At 38.9% G+C, this 25,758-nt stretch overlaps 1 protein-coding gene across 3 annotated transcripts; it reads right to left on the bottom strand.

Moving 5' to 3' along the window:
• RHOT1 (ras homolog family member T1) lies at positions 1-25,758 on the bottom strand. 3 transcript variants are annotated; one of them, XM_066200295.1, is made up of 21 exons: positions 25,614-25,758; positions 22,007-22,065; positions 20,073-20,154; positions 19,096-19,139; positions 18,268-18,321; positions 17,858-17,910; positions 17,205-17,313; positions 16,542-16,643; positions 15,049-15,147; positions 14,536-14,644; positions 13,853-13,973; positions 13,074-13,158; positions 12,560-12,705; positions 11,840-11,940; positions 11,504-11,634; positions 11,069-11,152; positions 10,202-10,321; positions 9,653-9,855; positions 8,167-8,289; positions 2,600-2,743; positions 1-1,160 (listed from the first exon to the last, which is right to left on the bottom strand). In XM_066200295.1, exons 1-21 carry the CDS (start codon positions 25,648-25,650, stop codon positions 1,043-1,045), a joined length of 2,124 nt encoding a protein of 707 aa, XP_066056392.1. In that variant the 5' UTR covers positions 25,651-25,758; the 3' UTR covers positions 1-1,042. The 3 variants fall into 3 exon arrangements, with proteins under 3 accessions (XP_066056392.1, XP_066056393.1, XP_066056394.1); XM_066200296.1 differs by lacking the exon at positions 2,600-2,743; XM_066200297.1 differs by lacking the exons at positions 2,600-2,743; positions 8,167-8,289 and having other exon boundaries at positions 25,614-25,757.

Here is a 25,758-nt window from a genome sequence, read left to right as displayed (position 1 = left end):
CACAGTACACAGTTATTTTATTGAAATACTTCAAAAGGCCAGCAATGGAAAAATAGGTTTGTCATGAGGAATTTAATGTTTGGTTTACTTGATTGTTAAAAAAGCTGTGTCTATAGGTAATTCTAGCCCATTACAGAATGTACTGTGATCCATGCAACTTATATACTACAGTAGAATAGGCACTGTGTACTATTGTGGTTTTCTCTTATACACAGCTTTCAATGAGTATGACTGACAGATGTGAGAAATTAAACTGCAACACTTTCCAAATTATAACCGTTTATAACATACAAAATTTGCTCGTCTGATTCATGAGGGTTATAAAACACAACATAGTGAAAAATGAAAAACATGTGTTACACACAGCGTAAGAAGTTGATCTGGCAGTTTTCAAAGTTTACGTTTTTCCTTTTAAAAGAAAGGCCAGACTCTAAATATGTCACTGGTCATGTAGAATATAAAATCATAGGCCAGGACAACAAGGGTGACTCTTTCCTGAAATACATGATTAGAGGGGCAAATTTGTTCATCAGTTAAAAATATGAATGAAAATCACAAATTCTGCCTGGTATAGCTTTAGAGTCCAAAAAGATAAAGTCACTTCAGATGAATGTGAAATAAATAAGCAATCCTTGAGGAAGTATGATCCTTGAGTTGAGTCTACTCTACTGAAAATGAATTTCACCTATACACTAGAATGTCACCATGGTGAACATCTAAGAACAGTATTTTGAATAGGTTTTTGGGAAGCAATGTCTTACTTGCTTTAATATGTACAGGTTATTTACAACAAATTCCCTTTTGGCCTCACAGGTTAAGCCACTTCAGCTGGCTGTTAAGATGCAATTCCATTTTTTCCACACATTACGCAATACTGTAGTTAGAGCTATAATTTAAAATAATCTTATGCATGAATTACAAATATTAATAAAGTAACTCTGCATATATAAATATTTCTAGCAGAATTTAAAGCATTCAGAATGTACATAAAAGTGGTTTTTTATTTATTTATTTGGTAGGGCCAGATGTGCTTCTTCTCTGATCATCGCTGCTTTAGTAGTGCTTTGTACATGGCAAAACCCAAAACTGCAAACACAGTAGCACCAAAACTTGCTCGGAGCCAGAACGTTGAGCTCTTGAGGTCCGCTTGTGTCACATGCCTGAAATTTAACACATACACAAAACCAGGTTAATTCCATGACAGGAACTCCAGAGAGCTTGTGCTAAACTACTCTGCTTTTGGAAATTCATCACTACACTTGTCACAGGCAAACAGCTCACAATTCAGCCTTAAGAGCGCTTTAGAGTCATTCTGCTCTTCTCAAAGCTCAGGATTTGATCTGCAGCCCTGACCACATCTGATCTCCCTGAAGTCAGAGCACCCACATGGCTGAGGAGAAATGCAGGAGCAGATCATTACTCGTGGATGTGGCAAGGGCAGGGTGTCTCCTTTGAGAGTACCAGCAAGCATTCAGGAAAGGAAAACAAAAATAGCTACAAATAATTAATAATTCATAGTGAGAACAACTCTGTCCAGCAAAATCCGTTTTATTTTTTCTTTTCTAAATGTTGAATTTAATATTTCTGCTCTTCCATGAAAAAATTCCCAGTCCTGTTGAATGTCTACTTATTCTACCCCCCAAAAAAGTTTACGGACAAGTAGAAAGTAATATTTTTCCAAAAGCTAGAATCACACCATTTTTCAATCCCTTTCTTCCCAGAAGTCACAAGAAGAGCAACAGAAACAGTCATCCAACACCAAGCTGAAAGCTAAGAGAGAGTGCGAGTGAAACAAGCAGTGACTATGGCACCAACAGAAAGAGACAGTATGGAGTGACTGTATGACAGAAAAAGCCAGATCTCACATGACAGTGGAGACAGGCAATGACCCAACTCTCCCAAATATTGCAACAAGTCTGTGAACATGCTCAGTTTAACACCCTCGACAGCAGTCTGAAGTATGACAGCTTACCAGAAAGCAGGAGCTACCATTTAAAACAAGTTATCATAAATGACATAATTCAAAGCACAGGAAGTTCCTAAACAATAGTAAAGTTGATTTTTTTTGTTTGCTTTAGAGATAGAACAGAACTTCACTAGCCTACATATTTTAGCCTGTGTTAATCACCATCGGTTACTCAGTGAAGCTGCAGGAAGGTTAAGTAAAGGAGCACAGAGATCCTAAGCACACACAGGAGTTCAGAGAGTGAAAACTGCAGAGCTGTAGCTCACGAGCTGTTTAACAGAGCAGAATTGCTACTTGCTATCAAAACACACAAAACCAGCCTTGGATATGCTTTAGTAGACATTTGCAGGAGCCATATCAGCCAGATAGTTAATCAGAGTTCTGCCATACCACATGCTGAAGAACAGGCTCCTTGATACACACACAGCTGCTCTTTAGTCTAAAAAAATCCTGATCTTATTTAAGAATGTCTTGCTGGGTTATGGAACAGACCAAATCCAGGAATTCCTGCAAGCATTAGTTTTTCTACAGCTAGTTTTGACAAAGTCTCTGCACACTGGATGTCAAGTGGCTTGCTGAGGGGAAGAAAGGGAAAAGGCAATGGCAAGGTCACCTGGGTTTGGCTGTTGTTACCTGTCTTCAAGCAAACGTGGACCAAGAGATGACTCCATGAAGATGGAATCTTCTACAGAGTGGATGGCGTGCACCTGCTGCATAATCCTGCTCTCCTCGTCTGCTAACAGCATGGCCCCCACCTCAGCTAGGTAGGCTCTTAACCTTTTCACACACATGCACAGTTCAATGCATGGCTCAACAACAGCAACCCTCTCAAACCAAAAAGCCCAGAGAATTTCTGATTTATAGACACCTAGCCCCTGATCCTTGTGCAGTTGTTAAAAACTTAGTGCTTGGGGAAAACCAGAAACAAATCGAGTTTGTGCTTTAATAAGCGAAGTAAAATGTATGATTTCATGTAGCTAAATGCCATTGCTTTGAGGACAAAGAAACCTGTTCAAGAAACTGCATTTCTCTTCCCACTCCATCTCCACAGCCTCAACTTCCATGTGTCCCACAGGACACTGCAATACCCCTGCACCATATGCACATCAGCCGTAACACTGATGAGATCCCACGACTGGTGAGAACTCAAAGACTCTCTTTGAGTCTCTTTGAGAGTGGTAGTTTGGGGTCATTTCTTGGTAAAAGGCTGTAAACTCCTTGTCTTTGGATCTGTAAATTATAAAACTAATCTGTGTATGTAAAATGAATCACTTGTGGGTAACATGATTTTACTAGATTACATGACAAGCTCTGTTGGATAGTACTCTGTTGGATGAGTATTCGTGTAACTAACAAGTCTCCAGTTTAATTTGGTTAATTCACATGCCCAACTGTTTTAAAACCCCATCCCTTTGAATATGCAAATCAATGTTTAAGTTGCAAATTAATGCTTTTGCATTGTCTCATAAAGCACTATCTCTCACATCTAGGTTTTCTGATTCCTATCTATAATTTGCCTTGTTTTGCACATGTCCATATTTAATAGTATGCAATAAACTTGCTGAGCACGCTTCATCCTTCTAAAAACAATTAGTATGTTCTCAGCCATGATAAAATCCTCTTGTAATGTCTAAAGGGAGACTAAATTGGCTTTGATCCCTTTTCTAAGCCTAACAATAGCAGACTCTTTCATTTAAATAAGGGACTGATTCAAGACAGGGACTTGTCTTACAACCTCAAGGAAATCTACTCTGAATGTCTCAGCCTGAAAATCTAAAGTTCAAAATGCTTACTGAAATTCAGAACATGATGGATGTCTAACTGCTTTACAACTTCATAAAAGTCCAATTTTTCTTCTTTCAATGTTCCTTATGCTGCCATAAAATCCATTTTTACAACTTTAATCTCTAATATTGTTTAGCTGCCATTAAAGGAACAAAAAAAAAATCTGAGATAATAAAAAAGGATCAATATTTGCGTCTAGTGCAGGTTCTTTGACATGAAGGTGGCTACAATGCACAAAAACCTTTCTCAATACACACAAAATTCTACCTTTTCAAAAAATAACACTCAAACTTTATTTCAGTCTAGTTGTGCTCATGAAACTAATTTTCACCAGTGGTGAAAATTATTACTGCCTTGTTAGTAAGGGAGTAACCCTGAAATAGAAAAAAATATTCTCTCCAAGGGTAAAACACTTAAATAGATGTGTACTTATACACACAGAGAGTAGTGGTCAGGACTCCATAAATGAAGTTGTATTTGAAACTCTTGCTTATTAATAACAAGAATGATGTTTCAAACTTTCCAGACAGGCAGCTGTGTGCACTTAATCATACAATTCGTTCCACAAATATATGACGGTCTAGAAATTCTGCCTTTGGCACAAAATTCAGATATTAAGGCACATTTTGGAAAAAAAAGAAAAAAAAGGCATCTTTTTATTCAACCTATCCTTAACAGTGAGTCAAGTACCTTGTCGCTTGTTGAATAAGATGTTTGAAATCTGAACTTTTTTTTTTTCAAGAGACTTTAACAACTCACAAGAAATTTGTCACATGCACTTGCTAAGAAGTTAACAGAGCATGCCTGCCACGGGTACAGACAGAAACCTGCTGAGTTATGGGCTGATGCTGACACTTTTCCCTAGATCAGCAGCAGAGTAATTCCCAGCTTTATCCTTAAATACAGAAGTTCAGAAACATTCCTGTAGTAACTTCCAAAGCATTTTAAAAGCACAGTGCTGAGGCCAACAGGCTGCTCACATGGCTACTCACAGCAGAACTGGAAGCAAGCTCATGCAGCAGCCTGTTCTGACAAAGGTTCTTAGCATTAAATATAATCAGCTGAATTCCAAAAGCACCACGTAACCTGCATGAGCTGCTGCAGCTTCCCTTCAGGCACACATTTTCCTAGGATGCAAACTAAGTCTAGCAGTTAGAATTTTCCCCCATGCATTAGTCATCTAAAATGTGAAAATCTCCAAATGCATTTTATTATCCACAAAACCTAAAAATGGGATGTAAAATGCCAATTCATTACACTCTGTTTAGAAAGAAATCAGCGGACACAGCTTTGCAAATTTCTATGCAGTCTGGGGCATCAAACAGCTTAGAGAAGGACAAAAATAAATTAGCATTTTCTAATGTCCTGATGTTATTCTGGGGGTGTAATTTAGCAATGTCCTAATTTGGGGGACACCTAAGTGTAGAGAAAGATTTCTGCAATTAGATTTAATGGCAATATACAAATTTTGAAAAAAAAACACCAAAAAAACCCTGCATACACTGCACATAGTGAAAGATAAATCCTGGGTTATACTCTTAGAACTTTCCCATTATTACAGGAAGATACAATAATAATGTATTGTCTTAACTTTAATTTCACAGAAGGAAGGTTGTCACGGAAAGCAAAACCTTACTAATAATTCCTGAAACAACCATGTTTCATATGAAAGTAGAATTTCACTTCAATTGCACAATGTTTTAAAAACTTTAGAGGAAAAACATCCTCCGAGAAGTGTCCTTGCTGAACACCACAATTCTCATGCATTAGGATCTTCTTATTTTGAAATGAACTTAGCTGACAGAAAAATGCCACTACGGTACAAGCAAAAGGCAACATGGATGATTTAAAACCAAGGAGAAATAAAAAAAGCCAGAATTCCAAGCTCATCATTAAAGAAAGGGTTAGAATGACAAGAGCAGAAATCCTGCTTTTGGTAAAACAATGTAGTAAAAAGAGATCAGGTGCCAGGCAGCCAAATACAAGTGAACACCCGAAGGAAAGAACAAATTAAAACTACAAGAATACTACAGGATGTTAGCAAGTCTCATACATGCATGTCCAGTGCTTTGAATGCTGTGCCTCCTTCCTCAAAGAACCAATGAAACGTGACCCTGGGTAGTTCAAACCAACACTCAACTTGCCTTTGTGAGAGCCTGTAACCCTCGGGGGAGCCCCTGAAGTTTGTCCATGGAAGAGAAACTGGGGGGGCGTGAACAGGTTTCTCAATTCCACACAGGCAATGTTCTTCTTTTAATTACTACGGTGGGAATATTCAAATGTGATTTTATATCATGCCCTGGTAACAGTGTTTAGGGGTTACTTAGCAACAAAGGACACAGGAAGGAGTCCAGTGTGAAAAATTTCAGTTTACCTGAAAAGCTTCCACAGACTAAGGGAACAGGAGTGGATCAGGAGAACAAAGTACCCGTGAGAAACCTTCTTCCCTCATCAGTTATCTAACTCTTCCCCAACTATGTGACCTCACGGTAAGCACTTGTGAAGGCAAAATAAGGAAAGTCATAGAAACAAACTGAATCAGAAAGTCCTTCTTGATCCAAATGCTTTCTCTAATCACACATCATTAGATGCATGATTTTTTAAGACAAGAAATCCATCTCTACCCTCCTATGCCTACAACTGGGAGCTATTCCCTCTTGTTTACAGGTATCCCAGCTCTACCATATGAGCAGTCGTGCAGCAGCTCATGTGCTGAAGGGTAAATAACCTGCAGCAAGGGGTTTGGTTAGCGAGTTGGTGAGATGAAGTGAGCGTGCTGGAAACCTGGAACAAACCCTAGTGACTGAGAGACAAGGGGATTCTAGCAAATAATTCTTCTTTCTGGAGAGAAGTGTCTATGAGGAATTCTCCTCACCTTCAATTACAGACTTTTTGGGCAACAGTGGATTCCTAGGTTTGTTCCAGACTCCCTAGTGATAAGGCATGGAATGACAGCATCCCAAACCTCAATGAAAGATTTCAGTACCCTGAGACCCTGACAGCACCTCAGCGGGATGAGGTTCAATGTCTAATGCAGGACTCAAAAAACCCCCACGCATCAGAGGAACAAACCACAACAGCAAATGGAGCGACCCATGCCAGTTCCAAAAAATGAACGTGTGTTAGAGGTGATTTCAGCCTCAATAATGAAGAGCTGGGATTTTCTAGTAGTGACGGCTCAATGAAGTTTTAGAGTGACAATATGCAAAGAGGTTGCTGTTTCAAGGGATTTCTGTCTATGGGATGACTGCTGTAGAAGAGATGCAGCATGAAGAGCCTCACTCAGTCTTTTCCTAAGCTAATGAGTTTTTCACCCTTCTTTGAATTCTCACTCTGTGGTTAACACTTGTACCTTGGATTAAAGTGGTATTTGACAAGGAAAATGCTCAGTCCTGTAGGTGGGTTTATCAGCAGACCTCCTACATGTGTGCCATTTGCATTTAAAGGAGACAGACACTCTTACATGGAGCAGCTACATCTGAAACCTGTCACAATCCATGGACCAGCAGCATATCAGGACACTCCAACCATGGCCTTCAAATAAACACATTTACCATCTAAGTCTCCAAGAAGGCCACGGATGGAACCACTGCACTGCAACAGTTGTTTGGTTTGAACTCCCATTTGCTAGGTGTTATGAGAAGTGCTGAGGTGTTAGTAAATCCTGTGTGTCAAACACTGCCTGCAGTACACACAGGACAAGCTATAGCACTGTTTTCAATACTGAAAACCAGTTATCTCTCTTTACCAATTGTTTTTCCAAAAGTATCTGGAAATGCAAATGTTTAAGCATTTACCACTTCTTACATATTGCATTTCATTCAGAGAGGAATTGGATGTTAGAAGATCTGGATTATTTTTTAACACAAAATGCCCACTCTTGGTGTAAACCAAGCATAACACACACACACACAGAAATTCTATGAACTCCCAAATATCAAATTAGCAATTATAAACATGTAATATGCTACATGATGCTGCTGTAAGTCAAGCTGTGCCTTTATGAAAGTATCTGTGTAACTGGGATCTAAAAGGCACTACCTCTAGTCAATACTGAACAAACCTGTTTTGTCTCTAATGAGAAACACTACACTAATTTGTAGATACTACTTAATATCTATCTATTAGGAGCTCCCTAAAAACACAGTCCTAAATCCTGCACAGTATTTCTGCAATCACAAATAGCCTGAATCAACAACCAAATTGGTAATGTTTCAAAAAAAATGACTGAACTAAGCTCAAAAGAACCTCCAAGTTAAACCAAGTTTGATGATTCTATGACAATTACTAAAGTATCAGCCTATGGAGTGGATATGGAGTGAAAAATCTGCAGTATATAAGGTTACCAATTGCTTTTTCAAAGACACCCTTTATTTTAAAAGCACACCTGGTACCTAGTAAATAAAGTTAAGGACCTGTTAAGAACTGCAGTGAAGAGTTTGTTCTTTACAGATTGCAGCAAGTCTGAGTTGAGGAAGTTCTGACAGATGCAAAATGTACACCTGTTGCAGGCGCACATACAGCGTAACCGGGCATGGCTGCGAAAACACACAGAAGGACAGGAGTTGAAATCTTGCTCATCAAATCAAGTGCACATTAGGACTGTGCCACAACCAAGAGAGAGATTTAGGAATAAAAGGTACATTTGAATGAGTAAGGAGAGGAGGAAAAAAATATACACTGGGGAAGAAAGGGTACAACTACAGCTGTGCAGAATTTAACGGTTAGAGTTTCTGTGTCTTGGACATTTTGGCATCACCACCATATACAGATCTTAACAGCAAAGAACAAACATGAATGAAAATGTTGGTTGAATTTATACTAGCTCCCATTAAAGGGAAGCATTTAAAGGCTTCTGAGTATGTCTGCACAGCAATAGGTAACACCCCTTTTTCAAAGGAAAGGAAGCCACATGTTCTACCACTTCGAATGCACTCTTTACAGGGTGAGCGTTGCCTCTACTCTTCCCACCCTGCCAAACACACATGCTTGAAAACTAAGGGAGAAGCAGGAATATTGATATGACAGACATTTGGTCAGTGCTACACTTTAGTGGTTTCCCAGTATTCCAGTGCTACAAAATGAACACAAGAGAAAAAAAACCCCCAAAACCAAAACTAAAGCTTTACAAATATAATTCAGCAAATTCAGTTTCAAATAACTACAAATACCCTATTATTTTGGGTGAAAGTGACATTAGTTCTATTTATTTTAAAGCAAATGTCAGCTGTCATACTAGACTCCATCTGCTGTAATACTTATGTGGTTCATCACCATATTAAAAGCTTCACCCACCAAAGAAAGAGATGCAAAGTGAGTTTAGCAACAGTGAGATGTGTAGTGAAGGAGAATCTGAGTTTAAGTGTGTTGTAGCAGAAGTCCAAAGATATTTATACAAAAATTGTATTAAAATTGTAAGATTCGTCAGATGAATGAACATAGTAATAAACACCCTGAAAACAAAAAGTACTTTAAGCAGTGCACTGGGGGAACTGTTGTGCACTAAGGTGCTGTTGCTCGTTATTGGCTGTCAAGTTGAGCTACCAACAAGGATTACAGTACAACTCACTCTCAAAGATACCAAGATATGAAAACTGATACACTTTTTGTATCCCCAACACAGACTGAACAGAACCCTGCTTGTTGGAACTGGCATCATGAGCTGGATGAACTAGGGTATTCTCCAAAAACACCTTAGCAACAATAGCTGAGACTGATTTCTGTGTTGGATATATGCCAGGTTCCTCAATTTCAAGTAGCTTCAAGATTGTACTGAGGCCATTCCTGTCTCTCTGTTGCTAAAGCTCGGTGAGGCAGTTCCATCCTGTGGCTAAGGATGGCATGCAGTGAGTGGTGCTGTGTGACCATGCACATGGAGAACAGAACAGCTCCGGTACTTACGGATACATTGCCATAGTTGTCAGCTTAACAAAGATATCCTTACTCGGCACATCAGCAGTATTACAAGTAAAGGCTTGGGGTGGAGGCATTTTGTGTTTTCTGCAGAATTCAGCAGGAGAAATACTATATTCCTGTCTAACTTCATGCAAGTCGGACTTGGCAGCTACCACTAAACATGGTATTCTGCTGTCCATGAAGTGCTGCTGCAAATTTAAAGAAAAAAAAAAAAAAGTGAAAGAAACAGTGTATTCCACATTCAACCTGGAACAGGCTGTACTGCACTGGTTGCAGCAGCATTAAGATATATTCATGGCCCTGAAGTCAGGCATTTCTAGAAGCAGAGTAGTTTACATAGAAAAGTAGATGTTTGCTCTGTATGAGTAACAGAACTGCACCACTGCTAAGGCATCCTGATACACAACCAGCACTTAGAAACAAAATGTCTCTTAAACACTAGAACTAGTGTATAGGTCAAGTAACTGCTACTGAGTATTTAGTCAGTGAGAAGAAATATAAATGTAGAGGTTTGTAAATATAAACTCTACAAACCTTAAAAATCCTGGCACAGTACTCAAAGGATTTAGGATTACTGACATCATATACCAGGCAGACAGCATCGCATATGGTCTCAGCATCAGTTAAAAAGTCTGAGTCACTGACATCGTGTAGCTGGAAAAAAAGATGGTTGCAGAGGGAGAAAAGCTTGTCATTATGCAGTTAAAGGAATTTTGTAACTCGTCTCATAATTTTTATGGCTTATTTTTATGTATCCTTCCAACTAATGGACTGAAAATATGTAGAATTAATGAAAAAGAACAGTAGGAATTTACCATGCAGCCAGCATATGTGAGCTGTTAACATCACATCTGCAGGCAATAACCACCTCAACGTAAAAAGTGATATTTACTTTAAAACAAAGGCTGAAGACACCCACAGAAATGGGCATTCATCCTACAGAGGAAAACCACAGAGCAGGACTAGATCTCAGAGAAACAAAGAAAGAAATTATATTAACATAAAGGAAAATTAGAATGAAACAAGCCTTAAAGCACTGATTTCTCCCACTGAATACTAATTTTAGCCATTCTAATCACTCTGTGTGACAGATGCTTCTTACTGAATAGGTAGACTGACTCCTGATCATTTATCACATGTTATAATTTGATATGCTGCAGTATAATCATAAGTGGACTAGGTTTCATACAACTCAAGTCAAGGTTTCAAAAATAACGGGTCTGACCAGGTTTGGCTAAGTTATCAACAAAAACCTCAGAAGTTATTTGGGGCACAAAATAACTGGGGGGAATCCACATTAAGAAAAGAGAATTAAAACTAGTTTCTTGTAGAAGGCTCTGAATAATTCACAGAATTTTAACATTAACCAGTCTTAAGCAAACAAGAATGAGACAACCTTACCAGCAAGTATTTTTCCTGTCCATATACATAGACCGTATTAATGGCATAGTAAGATTTGTGTTCTGCACGTATTTGCCTCTGTCTCTGAAAAGGCAGAATTTCATGTTAGACCACAGCAACTTGTCGCTTTAAGTTACATTTGAACAGCTGGTTTACTCCAATTATTAATGAATTAAAATTATAGTAATCTTTGGGGGTCTTGCAAGGAAATGCATAGCTATAATCTATGATTACTAGTCATTATTGCATGCAATAGCCACTGCCAAATTAGAAAAAAAATCAAAAAAACCCAAACTTCTCCTTAGTAATTCTGTATTTCCTTGAGGAACTCTGCAAACTGAGTACTAACCATTAAGGCTCTAAGATCCATCACTTCTGCTGTCTAATCTTAACCCAAGAGCCCATATAGGTGAATATAGGCAATATGTTTCTTACTATCAGATTTCTTCCAAGAAGAGCTTGAAGAACTCCACTTTTCCCACAGCCTTTCATTCCAACCACATTGCATCGGAAGACATTTCGCTGAGTCTGCTTTTTCTGGAGGTCTATCTTTTTATCTCTTGTCACTTTTGGCAAAACACAAATATTTTTAACAAGATATAAATGCAGGTGAAAACACGAAAATGCACACGAAACAATCTCTCAAAAATATTAAAGGTTTCACTTGAGCAGAAAGCAAAAGCGAGTGAATGAAAACAGATGAACCATTAACAATTTTCTCTTTAGTGTATTTCTAAATTTAAATTTCTGTGTTGTATCAAATTTTATTACCTGTAATGGCTGATGCTTGAGATTCTTGTTCTGCAAGTATGGAGTACCCTAAATAACCCAGGTACTCCAGACAACGCTGCACATCCAGGTATGTGGTTAGCCTGGCAGAAATGGGAGAAAAAGAACTTTCAGTTGTCACCATCTGGGGCACCAATTCTTTATAGCACTCACACAATCCTTATCTCCTATCTCCAGACTGACATGACAGAAACATTCCTGGCACTATGCAGTACTGAAGGACAAAAGTCTCTGAGAGTAAGTGGTGATAATTTCACCAGTCTCACTGGTCACCAGAACTTCCATGAAGGCAGTACTTGCTGAGGCCTATCAACCCACACTGTATTTTCTTATCTCCCCAAATAATGTTTTTCTCATTTTTTGTATTTTAAATTGGGGAAAACCCCCTCATTATTGAGCACCATTTTCCTAACCTTCTATAAGGGGTAGAACAACAGCAACAACATTTCAACAGGGATCATAGGGATTTCCACACTTTAAAGAAGACACTTCATTGTTAGCACTAAATTCTGGCCAAATTCTGAACAGGTTATAACAACAGTCTGAAGATCAGGTCACTGAATGGCTGCAACAACTTGACTGCTTGGATCATTTTTCAACTATAAAACTTCTCCTCTTTCCAATGATTTTTTAAGAGGAATCTACAAACACATGATCATACCCCAAATTCTCAACTACTAAAATGTCCCGTATCACACTTACGTCCACTGCGAGAGAAACCCTTGGTATGTGATCCACCCTCTTTCATTTGTACAAACTGTGTTGTTCACATCAGGCCCCCACGGCATGTAAGGGAAGACTTTGAACAAGTCTTTCAATTCATCAGGAGATAAAGCACAGTCTCTATCCTGAAACAAAATAAGGTTATCAGACATAATTTAATTTGTGTCTATTCTAAACTGGTGTTTTCTTGCTCTTCACTTACAAGATTCAAGAGACTAAGCTTATTTCTTTTTAATCATTGTTCTTTCCTTTTTAAATATGATTAAATGTATGAGCTAGTTAAAAACAATTTGGTACTTCATCTGTAACTGCCAACCCTCCATGTAGACAATCATAAGCAGCAGGTTAATTCTGACTCCACAGGTTAAGCTAAAGCCAGTTTCTGACTAAAATGATATCGTGATAAAAACACGCCTTTGTTAGCAAAACTCCTGACAAACCAAGGCTCTTAAGTATAAAGAGACACACACACACGCTCAAGTTAAATCCTTACCAAATCATGTTTATCAAAAATACTTTGAAGAAACAAGTATGCATGATGATTTAGTTCTGTTGTGCAGTCAGGGGGAATTTTTAGGCTGTTTATTGAAAACAAAAACAAATACAAGAAGCATTAATTGTTTATGCCATATAGAATATTAAAACTCAAAATACATACTTTATGAATGATAACATTTAGTACCTGACCTTGGCACTTAACTTGAATAATTTATCTTCACATAGATCAAAGCACATACTTTTTATTAGGAATTCTAAAATGATGAGTGAGTGCCTTTTGATTGTAAGACATTTAGCTCTAGAGTAATCACATTTTTGTTGGTTTGCTTTGTTTTTGTACTTCAGGGTTTGGGGTTTTTTAACAAAAAATGATGCAAGTACATTTTTCAATAGATGCCACAGAATTGGTCAATCTCTTTTAAATTTAGGGATTTTCAATAGGTCTCAAATGCGACGAAAATACTGACATGTCTTTCAGAATTCAATGCCACATACAACAAGCAACTGTTCAGATTTACGTTCCAGTTTTGTATTAGGAGTCTCTTCTGCCACCTTTCTTACAAAGAAAGCAAACAGAACATGATTCTGCACAAGGCAGTTCTTCCTTTGAGTTGTTCAGTCACATGAAGGTTTTGGCTGGGTGGTCATTACCAAAGGGAGGAACTCGGTGTAACAATGTGTTAAATTAACACACTGTTAATTAACCCTCTCCTCCTGCCACAGCTGGAGCAGCAGAGCCTGAACTGAAGCTCAGAGAGCTGAGGTGGTACGTACGGAGGGAACAGGTACTCTGGTGTGAGCTCCAAGTCATCATCGTAGCCAAAGCGACGCAGAACAGTCCAAGTTGTCTCATGCCTTCCCCGCTGAATGAAAAGTGTGTGTAGAAAAAGAAAACCTAAAAACCAAAAATGGTGACATCTTAAGGCCCTGAAGTGCTTCACCTGCTGCAAGTGTTTTCAATAGAATCAGTACCACACTTGGAAACAAAAAAGCTCGAAATACACATTAAGATTTTAAACCTCCTGGGTGATATTACAGCAGTATCTACACAGACTGAACATTCAGAAATCATATTTGTAAAAGTGTTCTCTACGGAATCGCTTCATTCAAACAATCCCCTTGGTTTTCTGTTGTTTGCTTTTTCCAGTACCAGCATTTTAGAGCTGCATGAAAATAAACCCAGGATTTTCAACAGTTTAAAAGAGAAAGCTTGGAGGAGCCTGGAAAGGGGTCTCATGGAAGATTGCTTTGAGTTTTCTTGTATCAAAATAACTGGGTAGGATTTTTGTTTGGCACTTCCCAGGGCTTAGAGAACACCCAGATATCACTGTTTAGTAAGCTCAGCTCTCGTGGTCTGAAAATCAAGACAGCTCATATTCCAAAAGACCACCTTTTCAAGGTAAGAGTGATTACCAACTGTATAAAGACACAGCTTTTCAGAGTTAAATAAGACTCACCTTTTAATGTCAATCCATTATCTGCAACTCCATCACTGAGGTTTTTCCTGACTACATTCTTTACGTCTTCCAAAGCTTGAGGTGCCAGTGGTGTATTAAAACAAATTCTCTAACACAAAATCCAAAACCAGCATGTTAGGACCACTGGCTACTGAGCTGGACAAACAGCATGTCCTGTCTGAAATACAGCCTAAAACATTCTGATAAGCTACTTAAGGACACTCCAATTTCTTAGAGGAAATAAAGGTGCACAAATTGCATTTTATTTTTAAGTACATTAATAGATTTTTAAATTTTGCGCTTGAACTCAAACTTGAACAATGGTTAGAAATAAAAATAATTTCATTTCTGTTTTTACAAATCCATTCTTCTATGATGCACTTGAGACCCAGTATTTGGGCCTGATTCCCTTACAGTTCACCTTTCTATTATTTATTCAAAACCAATCACTTCTTTTTCTAGAATTGTCTAGTTCACCTTTAAGCATGGTGGAAAGATAAGCAAGAGAGGTACCTGAAAGAAGTTAAGCTCTGCATCATTGAGAGTACCATCATTATCTTGATCAGAAATTCTAAAAATGCGAGTCAGTGCTTTAATACAGGCAGGTTTCATCTAAGGGATAAAAGGAAGTTCAGTATCTTTCTAGGCTTGAATATAAACAGATTACACTGAATGACACCAGGCAGCTCAATCACATGCAAACACGCACTAGTTTTCATTTACAGATTCAGAACAGAGACATTCATTCACATGTACACATAAGTAAAAAGCAAAAGGAAATAAAAAATTCATTTAGCAAATTTATATCCATAAATTTAAAGCAATTATCCCACATAAAATATTTTTCTATTCTATTATTAGAAGAATCTCAAGCTCTTCACAAGCTGAAGGTGGCACTACGAAGTTATTAAAAAAAATAAAACTCAGTTCTCTAAATTCAGTCTTATTGCTACAGAAAACTTCGAGAAACAACTAAATAATTTTTTTTCCCCAAAACATTTTTTGGTGGGGGGAAAAAAAAAACCACCTTAAAATCCCAATGCTTTGCAAAACTAAATAGGTCTAGAACTACAGCCAGCTCGCTTCAAACATCAAATACTGAAAACCTTCACAGGGCTCATTCATCTACCAGGCAAAGCACTGAGCATATGGACTATCTCTAGGACAAAAGAACTGCTAGGATACCTTCCAAGTGAAGGAAAACAGACACTGGTAATTCTCTCCCAACAACTACCGTGATGATGGACTCTTCTCTTCACAGAGGTCACATAGATTGCATAGAGATTGGTTTTGGAAAACCAAAAAGATTTCAGCACAACAATTTTATCACAACATTACTAACTCACATAGATGATTCTGATGGAAGAAATCAAAACAGGGTTATTCTCTGATTCTCTACTTAACAAAGTATTTACAGCTGAAGCAACTTTCCTACTTCCCAATACTAAATGGATACAATTAGAGATTCTACTTGTATTTGCCCAGGAAATTATTATTATTAAAAAAAAAAAAATCCTTGATAATACACTCAGCTAGCCACCTGATACCTAAAAACCAGACCTGCCATTTGTTTTTTATCCTTTTTGCCAAAGTTTCACAAGATTCTCAGAAAAAAATAATTCCCTTACATCAGGCCAAGTCTAGAGTGCTTTCCCTGAAATAAATGGAGTTCCTGTGAAATGCACATCTAAAGGAGAACTGAACTGAAGACATAATTTGGGTCACATTACACTTGGCTCAAAGCCATTAGCAGAGCTGCTCGTTTTACCCAGCAGTTCACACAGGCAACAAAACCCATCTTCACTGCTTTGAATGAAGAGGAAAGACAGGTCAGGTTCATACATCACAAAACAACCCCCATGGTCTGGGATGCAATGCCTGACATTTGGGGGTGGGGTGCTGGTAACAGAACACACTAAGGGATGCAAAATCCACTGAAAAGGAAAGAACAGGAAAGTGATTCACTCCCCCCAAATCATTTGCTCTGAGAATCTCTGGATAAATACCTCTTTCTCCTCTGGGCAATAGAGAGGACCTGTAGGATGTAGAACAGCTTTCTGTGCATAATAAAATAGCTCAGATATATTCTTCAAGTTTTTGGCTGAACACTGAAAGAGAAATCCTCACATTGATGAGCTAGTTTCTTGACTATTTGGCGATTTCTTCTGAAATTTAAGTAAGCATCAAATTTTTAAAGACTTAGTCCCCTCCTGTCGGTACAGGGCTGGTTTGGTAAAAAGACATCCAGCCCCTGTACCTGTTCAATTAATTAATAAATGAGGTTTCACTACAGTTTGCTGTCATACCAAGAACAGAAATAAAAAAAAAAAAAAAAGAAAAAAGAAAAAGAGACATATCCACACATATTAAATCACTTTTGAATACTTTGCAGGTATCTGTTTGACTTAATATTAAATTGAAAACCCTTATGGAAGGGAGGTATGTGAGGAGGCTCTTAATCTTAGAATTTGACAGTAACGTTTGATTATACAATAGTGTAAACTTCCCTAAAGAAAGATAACATATAAACTCACTATTATAATTACTCATGTTTGAAATATTTAGTTTGGAAAAAAAAATAATCCCTTTCTCTACTATAAAGTTGCCATATGTGTTTGGCAAGAACGTATTTTTCATCACTTCCTTTAACTTCAGAAAGTCTTGCATACCTCAACACACGTTTCTATCTCTGTATATTGATTCATAATGGGAAGGATAGTTTCCATACTGCTGTACTCCACTAGATCAGACTTGTTTCCAACTAATATAAGAGGCAACCTAAAAACAAAAGAACGTTAAGAGGTTCAAAGACAGATGGATAAAAATATGTATCTTAGTTTATCATTTCATGTCCCACCAAAAACCATGTATTATTTTCATAATGTAATTAAATGCCACTGGAGGCAATGGGCAAAACTAAATGACAGCAGTTTAAATAAAGTGTTTTGATATACACTTAGACAGGAATGTACTTCTTGTTGATTCTACAAAACCCACACATTTAAATACAACGGTAACTAATCACACTGTTATTACCCAAAGCAGGATCAGAAGAAAAGCTATACAGATGGTAGAGCCAAAGCCAGTCATACCACAGCAAATATAAACACACCTGGTAAAAGCTGCCCATGAAGTTCAAAATAAATAACACTGCTGGCACATGTAACAGACCTACATACTTCAAATCTCTTGCTGCTTGGACTTCTTACATAAACTTTAAGTTTAGTATTTGATTTTCTTAAACAATTAACATCCTCAACACTGTTCACTGACAACCATCGATGTGCAGCCTAATTCCCACTTCTCATCTTTACTTAAGCACCTGCTATCTTTGTCTGTCCTTTCATTGATGAGAGGAATCCATCGACTCGTTACCTAAAGTGGGATTAAAAACAGACATGAAAAATACATATTCAAATTAAACATGACTGAACTGTGCACAAGTTTCACTACAACTACTACTGCTTCTTTCCCAAAAAGGCACATACTGACCAACAAAGGAGGAAACAAAAATTGGAGCTGATTAATGAGCAACATTCTCAGACAAGGGAAATTCCTAACAACTAGGATGTTGAAATGGAGCAGAAGCAAACCCACATCTGTTCATTCTCTTAACAACTGATCTCAAACTCCATCTCAGGCATTTGAAATGTCTAATCCCGATTTCAGCTTGACATCAATTAACAGTGCAAAAGTTACAGCTCAGTAATGGGATAAAATGTGTTACTGTACCTTATCAATAGAATTCTTGTTGTTAACAGCATAAACTATACAAATCACATTTGCCTGAAATGAAGAGAAAGGAAAGGCATGGAATTCCAGTGCTCAGAAACCCCTGCGCAACACAGACAATTAAAGACCATATATAACAACATCAGAGTAAACTCACTATAGAACTCTGTTCCTGGCTTGCTTGAGCTACTTGGAGCCTGAACAAGAAGATTTAAACAAAGAACTTCTACGGTAAGAAGTGCCAAAAAGCCTGTCCTGCAGTGTGACAATCACAGCCTGTGCCTGCCGAGACCTGTGCCACCACGAAATCCAAACTGAAGAGTCATAATGTGCAGCCTCCACTGAAGCACCAAACTAAATGCCAGAAATGGAACACAACACCATGACAGACTGTGCAGAAAATGTGCAAAGGTGCTCAGAAAGAACTGAAAATAGCAAATGGAAGGGATGCCAAAGTCACCAAGAAGCCTGTGCTATTCATAAATGCAAGAGTACCAGTGACAGAAAGAAGTAAAATGGACCTTTTCAGGGTAGAATCATTTATACAAAACTGTCTTGCTGATCAAAGGATATTTAGTTCTGTCCTTTCACTTGGAAGGACAAAGCTTAAGCTCAATTCACCAACACAATGCCAATACCGACTTCTTTATTTAAGATTTCTTAAATAGATATATCTTTCCTATAGCACAAGTCACAAAACAAAATAGAAAATGCCAAGCAAGAAAGGCTTTTTCCTTCAATTCAAACTGAAGCCCATGTAATGCAGAGAACTTCAAAAGAAAGACCTTTTCCTAAAATATTTTTTAGCAAACACTAAAATACACTTACCTGTGATATTTCATGGTAAAGCTGCTCATCACTTTGCTCTGCTTCTGCATTTGACAGAAGAAGTAATTAATTAATACTAATTTTTTTGCAAACAAACAAAAAAAACCCTAATGAAACTGAACTATGGTATTTCAGAATGCTCATGAGACAGCTTTGTCAAAGTCTTGTTATTTAAACTTTTTTTTATAAAATATTCTAATGAGTGCTTCTTCCAAAACAATAATTAAATTGGTCCATTAATTTGTAAGACAGACAGAGACTGTTGCACATCATTTTTTAACAACTATTCTGAAGAGGAGTAATTATGTTTGTAGAGAGGTTCTCTTCGGAACAAGTCGCAGTTTGCATCCTTCCACATTTCTCAACAGCCCCTTTTTTCTATAATGTACACTTTTATATCAGAATATGACATATGTTGATTTTATCACAGTGGTGATGATTTTTATAGTGATACCAAGCCTCTGTTAACTGAATCTATAAAAATTCATTCAATAGAAAGCAAACCTCACTCCACATGAATTTAAGATCAAATCCAACAAAAACAACAGAAAAGCATTAATTCTTTTTCCAGATATTTTCTTTTAAACAGACCAAAGGTATTTCCTCAGCAGTGATGGGGGAGAGAAGACAGGAAGGCACCTGCTAACATGGCCTAACTCTTGGCTTGCACTGTGAATGGCAGAAGGGTTTTTCTAGCTGTGCAACAGTTGCACAGACTCATGATAGCACATGAACCTTCATAGTGAATCTACTTATCTATTCAGCAATAAGATTAAAATACAAGGAAAAAAAAAAAAAAACAAGAGTAAACTGACCCAAAATTATGAGATCTCCTAACTCAGAAATGCAGAAAGTTTCTACTTTACTGCAGGCTTCTCTCCCAGCTGTAGCTGTGGCCCCAGGCCTGTCTGTGACAGGGCCGTTGAGTCAGACAGACAATCTCACACCAAATCAGTGATGTGCTGAGCAGTCCCCACCTGAGTAATCCACGATGTGGGTTGGCACTCGCTCAGGAGTGACATCGGCCGGGATGGTGATCTCCTCAGCCCGGGGTGGGACCTGGGGTTAAAGGAACAGCAAGAAACAGCCTTTCAAGATAATCCATCTGGTGAAAACACTCACATACGATAACACAGCTGCCATTTGGTCAGCTTTAAACAGAGCAACTAATGTTAGTTGTTCAAGTTATTTAGTTATTCAAGTACTTTTGGCTTTTGTTTGGTTTTCTTTTTTTGAAGTACAGAAAGTCACTGCTACCTTCTCATATTTTACCTGTCTGGTTACTGCATCTGGAACTTGTTGCATGCTTTGCAGAAAAGCAATGCTGTTAAGGATATATTCAAGGAATACTTCTATAAAACTCAAACCCATCAATCCAACACCCAAACAAGCATGACAGACAAAATACAAGTCTCAATTTTTACACAACTGTAACCTGACAACATCCTTGCTTCTGACAGTGCTAAACATTAAATTCAGAAAATCCTGCAAAGCAAAACATAATGCTAAAAAAAAGCTAATTCTGAAAAATGCTGTAAACTCTGATAGCCCTTTATCCCCCAAGAACACTAATCCATATCCAGGAACAATCAACTTAAACCTAATTGTAATGAAAATCTCCTGCACATCTATTGATTGCCCTTCACCTGTTGACACTGAACTTTCATGATACTTTACTTTTAGTAAAAGAAGGGGAAAAGAAAAGTCAATCACCACAAGAATGTCTCTTTGTAAAGCTTCAGGCTCTGCTCAGATCTTCCTCAAGAGTGATTACAGATAACACCCTGCACATTAAACACCGTTTCCAAGCCTGGAGTCCTGTTAGACCCCATCATGTTGCTCTGATCTGCCTGACTGGCCTGAGAAACTGGGCAGGTCTCTTTCAGCAGCTTTTACAGGATGCAGTATTTTTACAAAAGTTTTTTCTGTAATTTCAGGGAGGTCTTGTACTATTTATAAATGATGCTTTTTCTCTACATGCGAATTTAGATGAATATTCAGGGTTATACTGCAGGAAGAAGCTGAGAAGTGAACAGAGGGCTACAACTCACTAAATATAATAAGAAACAACCTGCCAAAGGAACTGGATCTCCTTTTTACCTGCAAGGTTCAAAACCAAATTCAATTATGTTAACAAAATTCAGTTACGTTTACAATCCAATCTTGACTCCACAACTGTGGTAATCTACTGATTTGCATTAAACCCAGAGCAGAGCAGATTCAAAGAGCAGCACATGATGTCTATTTTAAGGCCTGTGATCAGAAGAAATAAACATTCATGTTTATATGTAAAAAGCTTAACTATTTGCAGCAGCAGCTGTGGTTCTTTTTATGGTACAGAGAAAACTATGTGCTGCTTTTTCAAAGGAATAATATGTAGAAGTAGCTTTTTCTGCAGTTTTTACTTCAAGAATCAATAAAACATTTTCCAAAGACAGAAGTAAGGGCAATGTCTTGCTTTGTTACAAAAAATGGCAAAGTATAAGTTATACAGTGTGACTTACAATTCCTCATTCTCAATCATTTTGCAATCTAATTGCTCTTTAAATGCAACACCCCCCTCCCACCAAATAATTGAAGGTCTTGTCTCTTTCAGCACCTTGCCATTTATGTCTCTCACACTGAAATATGCTGCCAGTTTGAACCAATTACAGCTCCTTAAAAAACCTACCATTCCTCACATATAAAACAATTAATTTAATTAACAATGTGAAAAAGGAACTTGGATAAAACTTAAATTTCTAATCTTCATGCAGAGATATATTTACACTAACCTACATCACTCTTTCTGAAGTCATCTTTGCCATTTTAAACTTTATTTTGTTTTTTAAACACTACTTCAAACCAGTCTATTAACTTATTATATTACAGGATAGAAATAAAACTTAAAGAACAAATAAAAGTGCTCTACCTCTTCTGGGAATTCCTCACTGACAAGAGACATAATTAGTGATGTCTTCCCAACTCTGGCTGCAAAAGCATTAAAAACACATATTAGATCATTTGTTTTGTTACACTTAACACTTGCACCCCATCTTAAACTGGGAAGATTTTAAAACCATTTTCCAATTCACCACACTAAAAACTTTTAAGCTGTTGTTTAATCATATTAAATATGGATGACAGCAAATTTCTCATCATTCTTTTATTGCAAGAACTTGGGCACCATCTCCCACTTGTGCATTTCCTCCAGAAGGGAAGTGAATTCTGCTCTGCCTTACACAGAACAATTGCCAGGTTTTAACCTTAACAGAGAACACTAAAACAAACAAATAATCAAAACAAACTAGAAATGCTTTAACACAATCTCAGAAATCGAAAAGAAGAAAGCACACAGAAAAGCTTGTAGAAATTCACTGTTTTTATAGAATTCTTGCCATGGTGATTGTACTTTAGTTCTAAAATACCAAGGATGAGAGCAGGACAAGAGGACATGAACAAAGTTTGCAGTACTTTGACTACTTCTAAAGTGCAAGAGCTTAATCCCTTTGATACAAATGAGCTGTCCCCCACTAAAAGTGAAAAATACCCCAAACCACCAACCCTTTTACAGCGTTCTTAATCCAGGACGATCATCTCAGCTTCAGTACCCAACACCATTCAACCAAATAAATGACTTTGTTTACCTGCAAAGTTCAGAATTCTGATATCACAATTCAGTTGCCTGGTTTTGGGAAGCTCTAATGTGACCATTTAAAACCAAGAGTTGGTAATTTGTCCCTTCCATTCTCTCTAAACCCCTTCATCTGTGAGTTTTCTGGTCCTCTGCATGCCTTGCAAGACTATTACTGCTTTATCTGGTTTTGAGACACTTATAAACGAAAATGTTCACATTCAAATATCCTCTGGGACTATTTCCAACAGCTCAATTCATGCAAAACTCCCTTTCCCCCTGGAGGCAGCAGGAATGTGTTACCAGCCAAGGCACTGCTCACCACCAGCCAGAGCCTGTGTCACTGCTCCACTGAAACCACAGCAAATGTCACCAGGGACAGAAGGTGTGCAGCTGCATTTGCACTTCTCAGTGTCACTGTACAGAATCCTGAACATGGAAGACAAAGAGCTGTGACTGCACCACTGGCTGATTTTGTGCAGGAATTGGTGGTGCTGAACTGCTGATCCACTCAGAGTTTACCCAACTTATCCAGGTCTATTTTTGGTACAGTAACATGTTCTGGCATCCAGAAATAAAACCTTCTCTTTAACTTACCATGATGAAGAGTAGTTGTAACAAAAACATCAAAAGTGAAGAGAAGCTGTTGTGAGGAGGAAGATTTTTGTTTTCCTTACAGAGAACAGCTGTAAACTTTCCCCTGATGGCACTCCCTGCAGAGCACCAGGCTGCAGGTTCCCAACAGCAATGCACTTGTGTTTCCATCAAAGACACTCAAATGAGCTAAAATCCTGACTTCAACTGCCAGGCATCCTCCTGCATCAGCTCCATCTTCTCTTTCCCCCTGACAGAACTGAAAGAGCTTCAGCAGCTCTCCTATTTCCATGGGGAGAAAAGATGAGTACTTTCCTTACAGGTAAGTACAGTTACTACTTAGTGAAAATAGTGATGTGTTATTTTGCACCTGACCAAGACAGTTCTAACTTGAAACAGTGGCAAAACTGGTTTTGCAGATATAGAAACCCACTTCTTAGGTCTGAAAATAGAAGATTATGTGTTGCTGGTGAGTAAATGTGCAGTATTTAGAAGCTCTTGATACACCTTCTAGTGTCCTTGAGTTTTATGAGAATCCATAGGTTCCAGTGTAGAGATTTGGGTTATTTTGCTCAAATCTAGGTCAACCCTCTGTCTTTCCCAATCTGTTTATAGCCTTAGAAATAACAGCCTAAACAGTATCAGCTGACTGGGATGAAGGAAAGCAGCACAGCACTTTATGATATTTCTTTTGTCTTTTTCCTCAGATATAAGTCTTTTACATCCTGCTGCATAACATGCTGAACATCATCTGAAAGTTACCGGCTATTAAAAATTGATGTTTGCACAATGCACACGAGGACTGAACCAACTTAAACGTAAACTGTGGAGCAATGGAGATGAAAAAGGCTGAGTTTTGGAACAGGTTTACAATAAAGAGTTCTTGGCATATTTCAGATTCCAAATGTTTCCATCTAACAAGTTTTTTATGGTCTGGACCAACTTGTGGTTTCAGACTAATAAATATACATGAGACACACACACAAAGCAGGACTGGCACTATAACTGACAAGTTTCACCGATTTGTAAAACAAATTTCTCCCTCCTCCTCAGTCCAAGTCAAACAAAGGTGTGACACAGATGCTCACAGCCTCTGATGTGTGTGCCATGGACTGCACACGGCTGGATTTAAGAAACCTGTGTCTTTAACGTTCCCATTTGTACACACTGTGAACCTTGCTGCCAAAACAAAGCACCTGTTACAGCTGTGCTGGAGCCACTGCACAGCGCCAGCCCAGAGCACAGCCCTGCCAAAGGCACTGAGAGAAATCAGGCAAGTATTCTAAAGAGAAATTAATCTGTGTATTCAAAGCCACCAATTGCTAAACACAGGCATGCAAAACTAACCAAATGCAACCTTAATGACTTAGCTCTCTCTGCACAGTGACAGCTCCCTCAAGACTCCTCTCTAGAGAAGTCCCAGGGAGCCTTCCTGTGCAGTACAGCCAGAGCCAACCTGCGCTACAGAACCACTGCATAAGCTGCACTATAAATACAGATATGGGGCATTCAGTCCTCAGGAAAGCTTTGTTAGTACTACCACGTTCGTAGTATAACTAGGTAATTTTACTAATAACACTTGGTAATTACTCGGCATTCCTTCCCCTCGAGGAACTGAAGCTCGCTTTGCAAACCACCAGAACCTCCTCGCTGCCGTCTGTACCGATGAGAAGCTGAGCCTCTGCAAGCCTTGGCAACTATCTGGGCACCTAAGCGTGAACTTCAGGACACAATTTTAGGAGCACATGAAAAGATCTAGCCCCACAGTACCTGTGGCACGCACCTACGTGTGAGCTGTTTATCCAAGGTCACACAGAAAGTTAAAAGCGAAAAAAGGGATCCGGACTCCCCGGCCCCGTCCCGGCCACAAACTCCCAACACCCGACCTAGAACCACCGGGAGCACATCAGGCCACTGACCGCCCGAGGCGGTAAATGGGAAACGGGCAACTGGGAATTTCACACGGGTACAAAAGAAAAAGAAAAGAAAAAAAGAAAAAAAATAAGAAGAAGAAGGAAAAAAAGCAATCCTAAAAGTTTAAACGGGCCGTGGCCAAATACCGGGCAAGAATTTCATGCCGGTGTCATCTCCAGGGACGTTCAAGCAGCACAATTGCACCAAGCGCGGGCCGTGCCGGTGCCCGGAGCAGGGGCCGAGGGGCTCCAGCCGAGCCCGCCCCGAGCCCTGCCCGCCCCGCGGCGCCGGCGCTGCCCCCGGTCCCCGCCCGGGCCGGGCTCAGCCCCGCGGCACCGGGGCGATGTGACAGCCGGCGGCCCCCACCCCTCCCCGACCCTCCCGCCTCGGCACTCACGTTCTCCCACCAGCAGGATCCGCACGTCCTTCTTCATGGCGGCGCTGGCTGCCCCCGGCCCGGGGCCGCTCACACCGGGCGGGCGGCGCCGCTGCGGCCTGGCCTGCCCGGGCTCCCCTCACGGAGCGGGCCGGGCGCGCTACGG

Source organism: Chamaea fasciata, unplaced genomic scaffold, assembly GCF_029207755.1.
Source record: "Chamaea fasciata isolate MVZ Bird 193981 ecotype frontalis unplaced genomic scaffold, bChaFas1.0.hap1 SCAF_19, whole genome shotgun sequence".
In the NCBI taxonomy this organism is placed as follows: domain Eukaryota; kingdom Metazoa; phylum Chordata; class Aves; order Passeriformes; family Sylviidae; genus Chamaea; species Chamaea fasciata.
This window is presented reverse-complemented; position numbering and strand designations above follow the sequence as displayed.

Bases quoted from the DNA above. Each gene is read 5' to 3' on its own strand.
- RHOT1 (XM_066200295.1), bottom strand. From the start codon at position 25,650: ATGAAGAAGGACGTGCGGATCCTGCTGGTGGGAGAAC. The intron at 18,322-19,095 runs GTAAGTGTATTT...TCTTCATTTCAG, and splicing joins TTTACCATGAAATATCACAG to GCAAATGTGATTTGTATAGT. The intron at 12,706-13,073 runs GTAAGGATTTAA...ATTTTGTTTCAG, and splicing joins TTTTTGATAAACATGATTTG to GATAGAGACTGTGCTTTATC.